General features: G+C 42.2%; 1 protein-coding gene across 1 annotated transcript in view; it reads left to right on the top strand.

The window, feature by feature from the left end:
- ZBTB40 (zinc finger and BTB domain containing 40) overlaps positions 1–15,740 on the top strand; it is a 94,971-nt gene that overhangs the window by 47,653 nt on the left and 31,578 nt on the right. Inside the window, exons 6-14 of the mRNA XM_060141164.1 lie at positions 2,918–3,110; positions 3,712–3,869; positions 7,484–7,676; positions 9,416–9,552; positions 9,955–10,156; positions 10,516–10,649; positions 12,825–12,993; positions 13,280–13,747; positions 14,500–14,706. Coding sequence (XP_059997147.1) covers positions 2,918–3,110; positions 3,712–3,869; positions 7,484–7,676; positions 9,416–9,552; positions 9,955–10,156; positions 10,516–10,649; positions 12,825–12,993; positions 13,280–13,747; positions 14,500–14,706 — 1,861 coding nt within the window. The remainder of the gene's footprint in view (positions 1–2,917; positions 3,111–3,711; positions 3,870–7,483; positions 7,677–9,415; positions 9,553–9,954; positions 10,157–10,515; positions 10,650–12,824; positions 12,994–13,279; positions 13,748–14,499; positions 14,707–15,740) is intronic.

Genomic DNA, 15,740 nt, shown 5'->3' with positions numbered 1-15,740 from the left:
ACCTCTCTGACTCTCCTTTAAGTAGTCGTAGTAATGCCTCCAGGATCTGATGTAAGTAGTAAAGTAGATGGCAAGTATGCACGGTATCTGGGATGGTATTGAGCTGTTGTGGTCTGTCTCATTATTGCCATTGCCTGGCCCTCAGCATTCAGGAAGGCATGAGCGAACAAGAATATAGTGTAACAAAGACAAATCCGAAGGCAGTAGGCAAATGGTTGGGAAAATAAGTAAATTCAATTAAAAGATCTGAGTGTAAGGGAAAGATTAAATGGTTTTTTCACATATAACAGAGGGAAAGAAAACTGTCCCATCTTTAAACATATTGACCTATATTTCACTCATAGATAAAAGTACTTTGAGTACTTCTGTGACCATGAATTGATACAAATTTATTGAAGTACCTTTAACTCTAAGAATCAAAGGAGTTCCAAATGTCTGGTTAAAGAATAAAACTCTGTTTTGGTCCATTTCTTAGAGTTCTGTTATGTGATAGCAATCAGTGAATTCCAGCCTATTGCAATATGTGACACCCTTCTGTTCAGTCAGATCCCCTATTTCAGAAAAGGGCTCACTCCACTGTGGAACCCCAGGCAGCTTAGGGGGCTGGTAGAGTAAGCTACAGCACTGGCTCTGGTGCAGGTCCCCAGTAGGTACTGGAAGAAAGAGCAGAGAGCAGGGCTTTCCAGGCAGCTGTCTGCTCCCTTCTGGCCCTTTCATCAGCCTACCCCCGCTTCTCTTCCCAGATGGTCACCCTGGTGTCACTGCTGAGCAATGAAGTTAACAAATGTTTTAATTTCACTGCTGAGCAGTTCTGCAGAGGAGGAAACAGCAGAGAGGATAATGAGAAGCGCATCAGATGCCACCATTGATGAAAGCTTCTCTTCCCCACTGGCTCAAATGATAATGCCAGACAAATTGGATACTGAGAGAGGTGGATCTGGGGTATTCAGAGAGCTTCGGGGGGAAGAAAACTGGCCTAGGATAGAATGAGATAGCTGTATGTTGTATCAGTTAAGTGCACAAGAGGGAGGGAGGGAGGGAGGGAGGATAGAAATGGAGAATAAAGAGGAAGAAACAGGTTTAAAACTAAGGGCATTAGCAATAGTGGGTCTTTATAAGATACCTACTCCTGTGTTGAACAAATTAGTCTTAAAATTTAGCAGCTTAAAAGAACAAACGTTTATGACCTCACAGTTTCTGTGGGTCAGAAATCCAGGCATAGCTTACCTGAGTCCCTGGCTCAGGGTCTGTCACAGGGCTGTACTCAGGGTGTCAGCCTGGGCTGCAGACATGTCGATGCTCAGCTGGGGAGTGTCTCTTTCTAAGCTCACTCACTGACTGTTGACTGGGGATGTGAGTTTCTTGCCACATGGGCCTCTCTATAGGGTACCTCTCAACATGGCAGCTTGCATCCCATAGAGGAAAGACACTGAGGGAGTCCACACATGGGCAAGATGGAAGTCACAGTAACCTAGCCTCACAAGTGGTGTCCCATTACTTTTGCCATATTCTTTTCCTTAGAAGCAAGTCATTAGGTTCAGCTCAAGGGCATGAAAACCTGGAGGCATACTGGGAACCCCAGGCTGCCTACTCAGGTCCCTACTGCTGTCAGGGAAGAGGCATTCTAAAGAGATTTTAGGCCAACTAATAAAAGCAAGAAAGGATGAATAAATGCGACCAAAGAGAATTAAGCATTCAACTTACATTTTTATCTCATTTGTTTATTATTTTTAAAATAGAGACAAAATGAGTTTATCTTATGTTCATGGAAGTTACTTATTCCAATAAAAACTTAATAAGGATTATTAAATTGTGTTTTATCTATGTTTACTTTTGGAGATGACCAAAATTCATAGGAACCTTTTTTTTAAGTTTAACTTAGCTCTCTGATCAGGAAACAAGCTAGAACAAACTCAAGAAATACAAAGTCTAACTCATTTATAATCCTGTTTATTTGGGAGGAGAGAAGGAGATAAAGTTCCTCTAAACAACAATTTTAAACATATAATTACTGTCAGAATATATAATAACTGTCTAGGTGAACTTTGCCAGTGTACATGTTCAAGAGATCCTTTTGTGTTGTGTATGTGGCTGTGTGTGCATGTGTGTGTCTAGAAAACCTTTTTGCTCTCTATAGACTCTCATGAGAAAATATTTTCTTTTATAGTATCGACACTAAAAAACATCAGAGGTAAGTTGTAGTTTTGCCAAGTAGAAATATAAAGATTATACATAAGACTATACTCATGAAATTAAGTTTCAATTACCAGATTTTTCATTATTGCTGAAATAGAGATATTAATTCTGCCTTCCAGTTGGCATTCCTTCCATTTGTGTGAGAGATGCTCTGTCAGACCGAAGAAAGGAATGCTAATGTTGTTTATTTTACCCCTGGAGTTGTTGATATTTTAATGCTCTAGGTTTTGAAAAGTCATGAAGGGAGTTGGGTTTTAGGCATATGGTGCTGAGACCCATGGAGGATAAGGCACATCTAACAGACACTGTGGCTCTGGATTGAGACAGAGTTCAAGATTAGTGCACTGGTTTTCAGGGTTGTCTTCATAAAGGTGATAGTTAAAGCTATATGTGCGAGAGCTTTTCAAAAGGAGAGTATATAAAGTGAGAAAAAATAAAGAGTTGAAACCAGTCTTAGGTACTGCTTTTCCTTATGGATTTGGAAGAAGAGCCAGTGAGGAAGGCAGAAAAAGAGTGGTCAGAAAGGTGAGTTCTTACCCAAAATGCTTCAGTGTCAAGAAGTCAGAGGAGAATTGTGCTGTAGAGGTGATAGTACCGTCAAATGCCATAGAAAGGTCAAGTAGGTGGGGATCAAACTGTTGAGGGCCCACTTGCCAAATCCAAGGAGCATGGAGTTCTTGTGGCTGGCTAATCTGTCTTTCTGGGCACTTGTGTTCTACAGACCATAATGGGATGTCTTGTGGGTGAAGAAGGACAGTCAGCATTCCAGAGAATCCTGGATAAAGTAAGAAGTGAGAGCCTGGATGTTCAGACTGTCGTGTCCCTGTTGAGGCTGTTCCAAGATTCTAATCCTGCGGTAAAGACAACACTGTTAGACAGACAGCCAGAGGCTGTAGAAGCAGTGCAGCCAAAAGGTACGAGAAACCTTATCCACCTGAGTGACTGAATTTTATTCTGGGCAGATGCTGTAAAGCTTGCTCCAGTGATACATTTCTTCAATGGCTTAGTTATTGTTAAAGTGATTTTCACATAAATTCTACCTGTAGTTCCAGAGACTGCATGTTAATATATACAAACTGAATTTGAGTCTTCATTTCTACCCCCTAGTTAACTAATCTGACACCTTGGAGTTGGAGAATACCATCAGTGTTCTCCTGCCCTTCAGAAAGCCACACATCCAAATCAGTATTTTGAGTGCCCACAGTGAACTGGTTTGCTGACAGCACTTAAAGGCTGAAGTTTCTCTCGTTTGGGTTAGATACAAAGCAGTGGCCTTACCAACCAGAGGTTAACCTCTGGCTGGCTTTACAGCTTTGTGTTTCGACAGATACGTGAAACATTTTTCCTTTCATAGAGTTTAAACAGAATAATAAAGCATTTTCCTCTCCAAAAGGAGATTCTGCATTCAGGTGCTCAGAATTGGCTGAGAATCACTTTACTATTCTGTTAGATCTCTCTTGACAAACCATGCTGTCATTTTCTTCAAATTGACGAGCTTCTCTTGTTCGTCTCTAGCTCTTTCTCCCCCAGGGAGCACAGAGGAGGGAAAGACCTTGTCTGTTCTGTTACTAGAACACAAAGAGGACCTGATCCGGTGTGTAACACAGCTGAGACCTATTTTGGAGTTCCTGGAAACGGGCGAGGAGGAATTCCTGACTGGCTCTGAGAAAAGGGTAACTGTCGAGTATCTCTTCCTCCTTTCTGCAGCACTTGTTTTAAACCTCTTTTGTGACACCGAGCACTTTTTACCTTGCAGTATTTCTTCACATACTACATAGTAAGCACCTTGAAGCTCAGGTTCTTGCTTCATACCTCCGTGTATCCGCTACACCAGCTTGCTGAGTGCCTTGCATACTATAGTCAAACATTACATCTTTAGATGTGTGGATGGTTGGATATTCCTGCTCTGACTCCGTGGGATTTTGATATAAAACATTTGCCCCAAGAGTTAAAGTGTTTAGGCACATTTCTAATTGTTATGACACTTTTTACAGAAATGATACACTGTTCATCTTTAGAAAATTGGGAAAACAAGCAGAAAGAAAAACGTCCAAATCTTCCACCATCTCACCACCCAGAGATGATCACTACTAACATTTTGGAACATGTGCTCCCACTTTTTCTCATTTGAATCATCCTGGGATGGGATTATCATATAGCTTTGTGACTTTATTTTTTAATTGAATATATTGTGAATATATTTCCATACCTACATAAGGATTTTGGTAGCTGCATTGTATTGTCTAATGGATATACCATAATTCATTAATTATTTTGGGGCATTTGTTTCTTAGTTTTTGCTATTCAATATTTTGCTATTATAAATAATGTTACAGGGGAACATTTTACACACAAATTGTTGCATACTTCTCAGATTATTTTCTCAGGATAATTTCTAAGAAGTGAGATTTTGGAATAGAGAGTAAAATTTTTCAAGTGTTTGATATATATTGCCAAATTGTCCTTCAGGAAGGTTGTACCAATTTACACTCCCACCAGCCAGCTGCTAAAATCCTCATAAAACTGCTGGCATGACTTCTCAAATCAACTAGATAACTGTATTTGTTGGTGTTATGATTTCAACTTTGTGCTAAAAATATTTTTATATCTGGAAGGAAGGAATAGGGACAGAGAACTTTTGTGGTATCAAACTGTGGGAAGTGGCTTAAATGTTCAGGAGAGAAAATGTTTAGAAACCACTGGTGTGATGGCTGCGTACTGGATTGATAGTGAGGACTGGATCCTAGATTTTCTTCTTCTCGATCTTATATTGCTCTTTTTTTCATATAAAATGGGAAAACCTTTAATCTCAAAATTGTATTTTGCAGATTATGTTTTTAAAAGTTTAACTCCTTTGCACTTCTTGAGAAAGATAATATATGAACAGAATAAGATTAAACCCCTGTTTTCTCCTTAGACTTCAGATTAAGTTTAATTTCAGGCACTCAGTTTAAGTAAGTTGCTTATAGCTCTAGAAATATCTCATTCCTCGTTTAGCGATTTCATTCAATTACTCATTCAAACTTTTTCCTTATTAGCTAGATTTAATGTGTCCTTTGAACTGTTTCATTATCTTGATAAAAATAGCATTTATAGGTAGAGCCCAAACTCAGCCCCATTCCCTGCAGCCAGGCAGACCATGCTGTCATTTTCTTCTGTCACTTTCAGTTTACTTGACAGAAAGGGCTGAAGCAGAAGAACTTAAATTAGTTGTAAATCACAAAAACACTTCTTAGGATTGGGGTTCCACCAGAGCTTCATTAGGCTACTCTTTCTCATGAAAATTGAAGCAAAATAATAAAGCAGGAGTGTAAAGGTGAATGTTGATCGCATAGGCACAGGGTTTTTACACCATGTGGAACATGCTCTCAGGCCTTTTGGAACTTTTTCTCTCTTATGGAATGATGCTAATCATAGGTACCATGGCCCTTCTGTAAACATACCTTGGGTTCTGGGGGTAAATAGGCATTTTTTCACTTCAGGATTGGAAACAGATATAAGAATAGTAATTGCTATAGCTGCCATTTATTTATTTATTTATTTATTGTTTACTGTGTGCCAAGTAATGTACTGAGGACCTTTAAAGCATTACTAAATTCTACCCCCGCAGCAACTTTATGAAGTTATGGTTAATACCCTAACTTTAAAGATGAAGAAACAGAAGCTAAGAATGGTAAGCAGCGTACCCAAAGGCACAGCTGCTTGGGGCCAGCATTGGAACCCAGACTTCTAAACAAAGCACATCTCTTACCCACTGTGCATCCTGCTTCCTAATGATATCAATAACCACTATCATTTATTAACAATCACATATGTCCTAGGAGTTTTGCTCAGCTCTACAAATGGCAACTTCATTTTAGAGAATTGTCATACTGACAGTGCAAGAGTTGGTATTGTTATCTTCTTTTGCAGATGAGAAGAATAAGGTTTAAAGACTTAATTGCCCAAGGTCACACAGGCCATACATTTTAGAACTGGATTTCAAACTAGGCCTGTCCGGCTTTAAAGTTCATACCCACTCTTTACAGTATCTGGCTGCCTCGTTTTGTATCAGGTTATTGTTTACGAGCTAAGACATAGCACAAATATCAGTATGATTTTTAGATACAAGCCCTTAAGTTTTAAATTTTAGCTCATTTAGTAGAAATCTAATATATATTAGACCTTAAACAAAGAGAAAGACTATATTCTGTATGGACAAGGTATGTGACAACTTAATTTATAATATACACATGCCTTTCATATATGTAATATAGATATTTCTTTTACATATATAAAACCAATTTGGTTTTATAGCTAAATTTATTATTTTAAAACAGAAGTAATTTGATAATAGCGTCCTCTGGCATGCTACTGTGACCATCTGCTTGACTCTTTCTCCCGAGAGCTGGCATTTTCCCAAAGGAAAGTTCAAAATTCAGTTACTGTAGATTACATGTATTGAAATAATCCCCTGCATTATCCACAAGAGCCAAGTTATACATATTTAATTGCAGTCCATTAAGGCTAGTTCTATTGTGACTGGAAAATATCTTTAAAATAACTGTCAGGTGTTTGATTTTTCAACCTTTTGCTGGAGGCCTGTGCCCTCTTGACTCAGAAAACCCTCTAGCATACCAGGGAAGAACAAGTGGGTAGAACTGTGGGATGGTGACTGGAGCTGGTGCATGTGGCCACTGGGGAGGAGAGGGCTGGATAATGAGGAATCTGCTAGAAAAATTATCCTGAAGTGCACTTTAAATCTATTATTTTGGAGGCCACAGACAAATGTATGAAGTATCCGGGTATTCAAATTGCAATGCAAATAAAGTAAAAGGAAGTAAAGTAATAGAATTGCTCTGAACTTGCAGCCTCTGCCACTGTCATGTACTTGACTGAACAGAGATGAAAAACACTGTAACTGTATTTATTAATTGCCAGTCAGTTTTGCAATCTTAGTGTCTGAACAAACTCAATCTAAAGCTTAGATGTAAGCTGCTTGCTCTATCATATAGGCCTAGCGTAAGAATATTTTCACAAAATGCAAACTGTCAGAGGCAAAGAATATGCACAGACCCGCAATTGAGAAAGAAAGATTTTCATGGAGCTGTTTGTTTGGAGAATGTTTTGGATTTTTATTGAAACAGAATAAGGAAGAGACTATGACAAAACTAGCGCTAGAGACAAGCAGAAGAGGACCTGGAGTCGGGGCGGTTTGTAATGCTGTCTTGCTGGTCTTTCCAGTGGTGTGTCAAATGCACTTAGAATTTCCAGTAACTGGTGTCGGGTTGATTGCTTGCCACTGCAGGTGATTCTGAATTGCTGTGAGGGTGGAACACCCAAGGAGACAATAGAAAATTTGTTGCACAGAATGACTGAAGAGAAGACCCTGAGCGCTGAGAGTTTGGTAAAACTCCTTCAGGCTGTGAAGATGACATTCCCAAACTTGGGCCTTCTGCTGGAGAATTTGCAGAAATTAGCTGCTTTGCCGAGCACCACAGGTATTAGTTAATTATTGACTCTGTGGACTGGAACCACTCCTACAGAAAATTATAGCTTAAAACACCTTTTTGGCTCCTTGCTGGCGGGGGAGATAAGACAATGTTAAGAAAGGCCGTTGTGAAAGAGAAACTAGCTGTCACAAATCAGTGATTCTCGATATCTCTGGAGTTAGGATCGGAAATCTAAGAATTTCTTCTCCATTAAGCTCCCCCGTGATGTTCCCGTGGTTCAGGGTCTAGAAGTGTGGCTTTCCCGGGGCTGTCACGTGCCACCTGTGAACGCCTGTGGAGCAGATGGACTCACACGTGTGAGCAGCGGGAACTCAGGTCCTGACGTCCCCACTCCCACTGGAGTGCTGTTCGGTCCCAGCAGTGCCCAGAATTAACCACCCCTCGTGTCCAGCCAGTTTGCGACTATCCCTTTGAAAAACAACCCAACTCTAGCCAATCATCCCCCGTCCCAGAACGTTTGAGAATGAAATGGTTTTCAGAAGAAGGCTATTTGGGAAATGAGAGAACTTTCTAACTAGCTTGTAAGAATAATATATACTTATACAAACTTGAACAGTTTAAAAAATAAGAAAACTTCAAATCCCACCACGTGATAATTTCAGTATTAAACACATTGACATATTTTATCTATCACATTATTTTTACAATGTTGAGATACTCTACCATATTTTACCATTTCCCCCACTTATCAATATAACATAAACATTCTCCTCCACATTTCAGAACACTCCCTAGAATTCTATTTTTTTTAAGGCTATGTAGTTTCTATCATAAGTATACTTACGCTGTCTTACTGATGCCCATGTCTAGGGGCACATGTAGCATAATGGTTAAGACTATCAAGATTACTGGGATTTGCATCCTGACTTCTTTGGTAGCTCTGTGACCCTGAGTAAGTGACTTAACCCTTCTGCACCTCATTGTCTCCCCTGTGAGATGGTGGTAAGAATGGTACCTTCCACCTTCATTTTTGTGGCTACTTTGAGATGATATATGTAAACATGGAGCACAGTGCTCAGCACATAATATAATACGCACTCAGTAAATATTAGTTGTTATCATCATCATCACAAGCTTCTCAGTGGCAAATATCTTTGTACACAGATTTTTTTTTTTGCCTTCAGATCATTTCTTAAGGCTAGATTCCCAGAAGTGGAGTTACTGGGCCAGAGAGGAAAATAAATTTTTAAATATCTACAAAGCTAATGGGAATGCCTGATAGTTTTGATTTTTCTTTACTTTCAAATAAATATAACCTTTCTTAAAAGAGAATAACTAACAGATTGGCTGAGAGGGCATATAAACAGAAGAACAATGGGTCAGCTTTGCTACCGCCGTCCTGACTCGTGCCTGCCTGTACTTTGGATCGCTGCATGGATCCTTTACCTCAGGCCTGGTAGATAACATCCCTTGAATCTCTACATCTGCACCTCTTACAAGTGCAGCCTTCTAATTACCCCCGGTTGAGCAATCACTAGCTTCTACCACTGGGCGCTAACTTTCAAAGTATTGGTGGTTTTGTGACCCTGCAACACTGAGTGATTAAGTGTAGACCAGAGGAGACGTGAGCATACATGTGTGAGGCCCCAAGCCACGAGCTGCACTTATGCTCCAGAAGAGACAGAGCTGCTGTGCTAATCTGTTCTTCTGTCCGCATTTGTAACTCCCCTCATGTCGTGTAGAAAAGGCGTTAAGGAGGTTTTGTTGTTGTGCTAATATCCTTACAGTCCAAGCAAGCCCTGATGATTATGGGATTGAACTATTGAGGCGGTATCACGAAAACCTCTCAGAGATTTTCACAGACAACCAGATGTTACAAAAAATGATCCCACATGTGAAGAGTTTAGCCCCTGGAGAAAGAGAGGTAAGAGAGAGGGAGGAAGCGTGGGCAAAATTGACAAAGAAGGAAAAAAGATTAACATATATATATTTTTAATGTATTTCTATTTTATATAAACATACACACATGCAGCCGTGTTGAGAAATGCTAAGGGGTCAGCAGAGAAGGAGATAGTAGGTGATTCAATTTCTAAGAGTGACAAGTAGGATAGTTGTAATTTCTGCAGTGATAAGGAAAAGCATTCAAAAGGAGGAATGAAGAACCTTCTCGTGTATAAACATCTCTCAGGTTGAAAGAAGTGAAGGATGTTGAAAAACTCCTCCCCAGAAATACGTTCACTACGACCCAGTGCTCAGACTTGCAGCTCTGCAGCTGGGCCAGTGGCTAGAAAGTCCCTTATGTGTATGTTTGTGCCGCATCTTGAAGGTCATGGAGAAGCTTGTGAAACGTGACTCTGGTTCAGGTGGTTTCAGTGCTCTGATGTCAGCAGTTCTAGAAGAGCAGACTCTCTCTGCAGCAGCCATTTGGCGACTGCTGCTTGTGGCTCAGGAGACAAAGGCCTGCCCATTGAACCTGCTCACGGAGGAAATACGAAGGGAGCCTGGCGCAGACGCTTACTTCCGGGCAGGTAGGTTGCCTGGCCTCTGTGCTGGCTTTGCCCCCACCAGAGATTATTGTCAGTCTTTGCAGGAAACAGCTCTCTTACGGTAGTCTTCCACATCCTGACCAGTAGAAGTAAGGACTGGCAATTTTGTTCAAGGACATGGGAGTCTGTAAACCTTTCAAAGTAAAATGTGCAGCAATTCTTCTAAGCTTATATTAATTATACTCTGATTACAGTGATGTTTGCCATCTTCTTCACTCCCAACTCCAGGTGGGAGATAGATGAAGTATATTCTCATTATGATGAACTGAGTTGAGAAAAGATGAAAGGGAAAAATGGTGCTCATAGTTTTACTAATGAATTTTCAATCCCTCTTTGTTCAGTGATGACCCCAGAAAGTGCTGCCTTCGAAACCATCCTGAGGCATCACAGGTTGATCCTAGAGGCCATCCAGCAAAGGGCTGAACTCAAGTGCTTGGCCTCAGAGGAAGAGCGCCTGGCAGAGACTGTGAAAGAGGTGTGGTGGGGATAACAACACAGTGTTTGGGGGAGTTTTACAGCATTGATGCCCGGGACTGTCTTCACTCCTAAGGGAGGAACCAGCTCCTTGGAGCACCTGCTGTGGGCAGGCCCAGGCTAAGCAACACTTGTCATGCTTTTGCTCTTATAATCCTCCCAACTCTGGGTGACAGGTGATGCCACCCACATTTTACAGATAAGGGAGCTCGTGCTCTGAGAGGTCAGTGATGTTTCTAGGATGTACCAGCTAGTCATAGAAGCAGCCAGAACTGGAACTCAGGTTCAAGTGACTCAAACCCAGATTTATTCCATTTGTTTAAACCTAGGAAAACTCAAAGGGAACCATGATACTGGTCTCTCACATGTTGTAAGAAGCAACTTTTTTCAGAGGAAGAAAAGTAAAATTGGTCTTATTACATGCTCTATTCTGGCTTCTAGAAAGAGCCAAAATAAACATAGAAAGAACAAAGCTTTTGCCCATATGGGATAACAAATAGTGCCAACTCATTTTCTCTAAGGCTTCTCACGGTGTGGCCAGCATCCCAGAAAAACCAGGTGGGGATTGCAGGGGGAATTCACGGATGTTCATCCCAGGATCATGTGCATCTTGAGTGGGAAAGAATTATAAAGGAGCATAAAATTAAATTACAGATTCACCTGTCGTGCTTTTTGATCCGAGTAGGCATGGAAGGTGTGTAGAAAGGCTGTCCTAACTCTGTCTACACAGGTGACAGCCCCACCTTGGTCTGACTCTCAGATGGGCAGAAGATGGCACACATTTTTGTGGGGCTTCAGAGGAGAGATTCATCTGCTAGACTCTCTCCAGCATGCCTCGCACTTCAGAGATGGGGCTTCTGCCGTTGATCAGTTTTAGCCTCACTAATTAGTCTCAAGCCTGCCTCCAGGGACATCAGGTTTATTTAGATAGACTTGAAAAGAGCAGAAATAAAATATCTTCCAAAATGAAAATTCCATTTGGCCATCTGTGGATGGTTTAGCTTTATTTTCTCAGTGTACTGACTCTTTTCTGCTGATAGCTGTAACATTCTGAGAGGATGGCTTTGAAATAATTTTCTTGGCTTCTTTAAAGCCCCTATTTGAACCTTCTTTAAAAACCTGAGTTTCGGGCTTCCCTGGTGGCACAGTGGTTAAGAATCTGCCTGCTAATGCAGGGGACATGGGTTCGAGCCCTGGTCTGGGAGAATCCCACGTGCCACGAAGCAACTAGGCCCGTGAGCCACAACTACTGAGCCTGTGCGTCTGGAGCCTGTGCTCCAACAGAGGCCGCGATAGTGAGAGGCCCGCGCACCGCGATGAAGAGTGGCCCCTGCTTGCCACAGCTAGAGAAAGCCCTCGCACAGAAACGAAGACCCAACACAGCAAAAATTAATTAATAAACTAAAAAAAAAAAAAAAGAAGAAAGAAAAATCTGTTTAAAAAAAAAAAACCTGAGTTTTGGGCTTCCCTGGTGCGCAGTGGTTGAGAGTCTGCCTGCCGATGCAGGGGACACGGGTTCGTGCCCCAGTCCAGGAAGATCCCACATGCCGCAGAGCGGCTGGGCCCGTGAGCCATGGCCACTGAGCCTGTGCGTCCAGAGCCTGTGCTCCGCAAGGGGAGAGGCCACAGCAGTGAGAGGCCCACGTACCGCAAAAAAAAAAAAAAAAAAAAAAAAAACCTGAGTTTCTTTATGAAAGAAAATGATGTTTAAAAGGGTACACCTAAGTATCTAAAAACGTGAAGCCACTGATCGTGCAGAATTACTTCCCAACATTGAAACAGTTATATATTACGAAAAATTATCTTGATCATCAAGACAGAAATGCCAACAACCAAGTCCTATAGCTTTCCAAGCATATAATACTAAGCTCTAGAAAAGTTCTTTGGGAGACTCCTGGTTTCCGAGAAGATACTTCTCACAGAAAATCCTCAATGCTTCCTTGCTTGCACCTTTATATTTGCACATTTGTCTTCATATGTGCCTCCTTGTTAAAATTTTGTTAATTTCCCTATTCTTGGAGAAAGAGGGCTCTCCACTATATTTATGGCACGAAATGTATACTTGTTACAGATGGAGCAATGCCTCCCTGAAATTAGCTTTGTTTTCTACGTTGAAAACCATGGAGAAAATCTGCTGATATTAACCGCAAACCTTTGTCTCATGGTATTCATTTAGATTCTGAGCATTTCCTCTGAGACAGCCAGCCCTGAAGCTTCCCTGAGAGCATTGCTGAGCAGAGCCACGGAAAAAACCACCTCGGCCATTGAAATATGTCAGCTCCTGTGCAGCATCCACAGATCTTTCCCAGGCCTGCAGCCTGTCATGCAGGAGTTGGCGTATGCCGGTAAGAAACAGGGTGGGTGGGGTCCTGTTAGGCCCCCAGGTTGTTTCCTTATTGGAGAGAAGAGGCAGCAGTTCATTTAGGAGTTCACCCATCGCTGCTTTATTTTACATGCTCTCAAATACTTAGAAAAGTCATAGACATAGATGTAAAATGATGCTATCTGTGTTTATCAGAGAGTAAAGATGACAGTTCCAAGTAGTCTCCATTCTCCCCTAAGAAGGAAAGTTAGAAAGCAAAGTAGAAACATAGGAAATTCCCAGAGCCATCAGATCTCTCTCCTGTGCAGGTTTCCTTACTGAGGAAAAGGGAGAGAAGGAAAGGTGGATGGTGAGTAATAAATTTCACCTTGAAGCCAAGGACAAAGCAGATGAAAAGGCGGCTGAGCCAGCTGAAGAAAACTGCCAGCCTGGGAAACAGAACGGTCAAGGAGAGACTGGTTCCTTGCCAGAACAACAAGAGAAAGATACTTCTGCCTCCCCAGACTCTGCCAAGAAGAGCTTCGTCTGTAAGGCCTGCGACAAGAGCTTCCATTTCTACTGCCGCCTCAAGGTGCACATGAAGCGCTGTCGGGTGGCCAAGAGCAAACAGGTGCAGTGTAAGGAGTGTAACGAGACCAAGGACTCTAAGAAAGAGCTGGAGAAACATCAGCTGGAGGCCCATGGTACAGGTGGAGAGCCTGACGTCCCCAAGAAGAAGAAGAAGAGGCTTCCAGTGACGTGTGACCTCTGTGGAAGAGAATTTGCTCATGCCTCAGGTACATTCAAGAAGGCGAAGTAATAGAGGATGATAATTCAGATATTGTAGTTTGGATTCCAGGCCTTTCCTCCAGTATGCGATAAGGGCTGTGGAAAGGCTTAGAAAATAGAGCAGAGGCAGGGTAATGTTTTGAGAAGAGCATGAGCTTTGGAATCAGCTCCCTGAGCCTTAATTTCTCCCTGTTAAGTAGGCACCCTGATACCACCTACTTTTTTGAATTGCTGTGAAGATTTAAGATAATATAGCTGAACACCTAGTACAGTGCCTTCAATAGAGTTAGTACTCAGTAAATTGTGGCTATGATTATTCATAATAATAATACCTATTAATAATAATAGTCAGCTATTTCACACCTGACTCTTAGGTTTCTATGTATCACTTGTTTCTTGATAGTAAACAAGTCCTAGAAACCAGGGGATGTAGAATTTGAATTGTTTTCCCTTGCCCCAAACCTAATGAAACAGAAAAGTGAGTTTTGTTTCACTCTTTCTGGGTGACTGGGTCCTATTTAAGAGAGAGAGGAGATAGACAAGATAAACCCAGAACACTTGATGCCTGACCCAGCCAGGAACGGACCAAGGTGGCTTGGAGCGCTGGGTGGTGGGCTGATGAGCAGCATGGCCTGGCGTCCTGTGTCTCACGCTGTGCTTCCTCTCGAGGCCTGGCCTGAGACAGTGCTCGGGTGTATCCTCCTGCTGAGTTCATAACATTGATCACTAGCATCTCTGGCCCCTGGTATGGCTTCCCTAGGCATGCAGTACCACAAACTGACGGAGCATTTTGACGAGAAGCCGTTCTCCTGTGAGGAGTGTGGGGCAAAGTTTGCGGCCAATTCTACCCTGAAGAACCACCTTCGCCTTCACACTGGGGACCGTCCATTCATGTGCAAGCACTGCCTCATGACCTTCACCCAGGCCTCTGCCCTGGCCTACCACACCAAGAAGAAGCACTCAGAAGGTAAGGCTTGGAGAATTTCTTCCTACAAACTTTAACACTGTGAGCTGCCTAAAAACCCATTTGGGATAGGCGTGATATATATCTCAAAGAGATCAAAAACAGAAACAGACATGGACTCTCTAGGTGCACAGTTGCTGGGAAATACATATGTGCAAAGACATGTAAAGTGCTTTTGGTGAGCGTTTCTGAAGAGAAGCTGGTTAACATAATATTATGACTTTCTAGTTATAAAATTTACATAAAGCCAGGAATCCTTTGGGCTTTGAGGTGGAGTTCAAGCATAAGAAAATCCTTGGTTGAGCATCTGCTGTGGACTGGGCAATGGCAGACACTAAATGACTTACCTGGAATACCTGGGATCACAGAGCTGACGGTCCAGCGTGTCTCTAGTATAGAGACAGTTACCGTGCAGGGTCAGGGTCATCCATCAGAGGTGTGATATGGAATAATACCATTACAGGGAGATACGGAAGAATGAAGTAGGGGTTTCTAGTCCAGTTGGAGTGGGGGGCGGTGTGTTGTCAGGGAAGGCTTCTCGGAGGATTCTGTACATCATTTGGAGCATTTATGTTTGAGTACAAATGCCACCATCATCTCGCCTGGCTTGTTGTTGTAGCCTCCTAACTGGTCTCCTCCTCTCACCCTTTCTCTGGACAGTGTTCTCAGTACACAGGCCCAAGTGATCCTTCTAAAGCTAAACCACGTTAGGTCACTTCTCTGCTCAAAACCCTGCAAAAGCTTTTCACTTCATTCAGTGTAAAATCTGAAGGGTAGCCTGCCAGGCCCCGCGTGATCAAGTCCCCGATACCTCTCCAACCTTATCTCTTACTGCTCTCCCCTTCACTTGCCCTGTTCTACCCGTTGCAGCTTCCTTGCAAGGCCTCTGACCTGCAGGCCTCTGACCTCTGACCTCTGCTTGGAATGCTTTCCCTTCAGACACCTCGAGGCTTCACTTCCTCACCGCCTTCAAGTCTTTACACAAACCTCACGTTCTCCTTTAGGCCTTTCCTGACCACCCTGTGTAAAGTCTCAGT

The sequence above is a fragment of the Lagenorhynchus albirostris genome, chromosome 2 (assembly GCF_949774975.1).
Source record: "Lagenorhynchus albirostris chromosome 2, mLagAlb1.1, whole genome shotgun sequence".
Taxonomy (NCBI): Eukaryota; Metazoa; Chordata; class Mammalia; order Artiodactyla; family Delphinidae; genus Lagenorhynchus; species Lagenorhynchus albirostris.
Note: the sequence above shows the minus strand (reverse complement) of the source record. Positions and strands in the feature narration are given on the sequence as shown.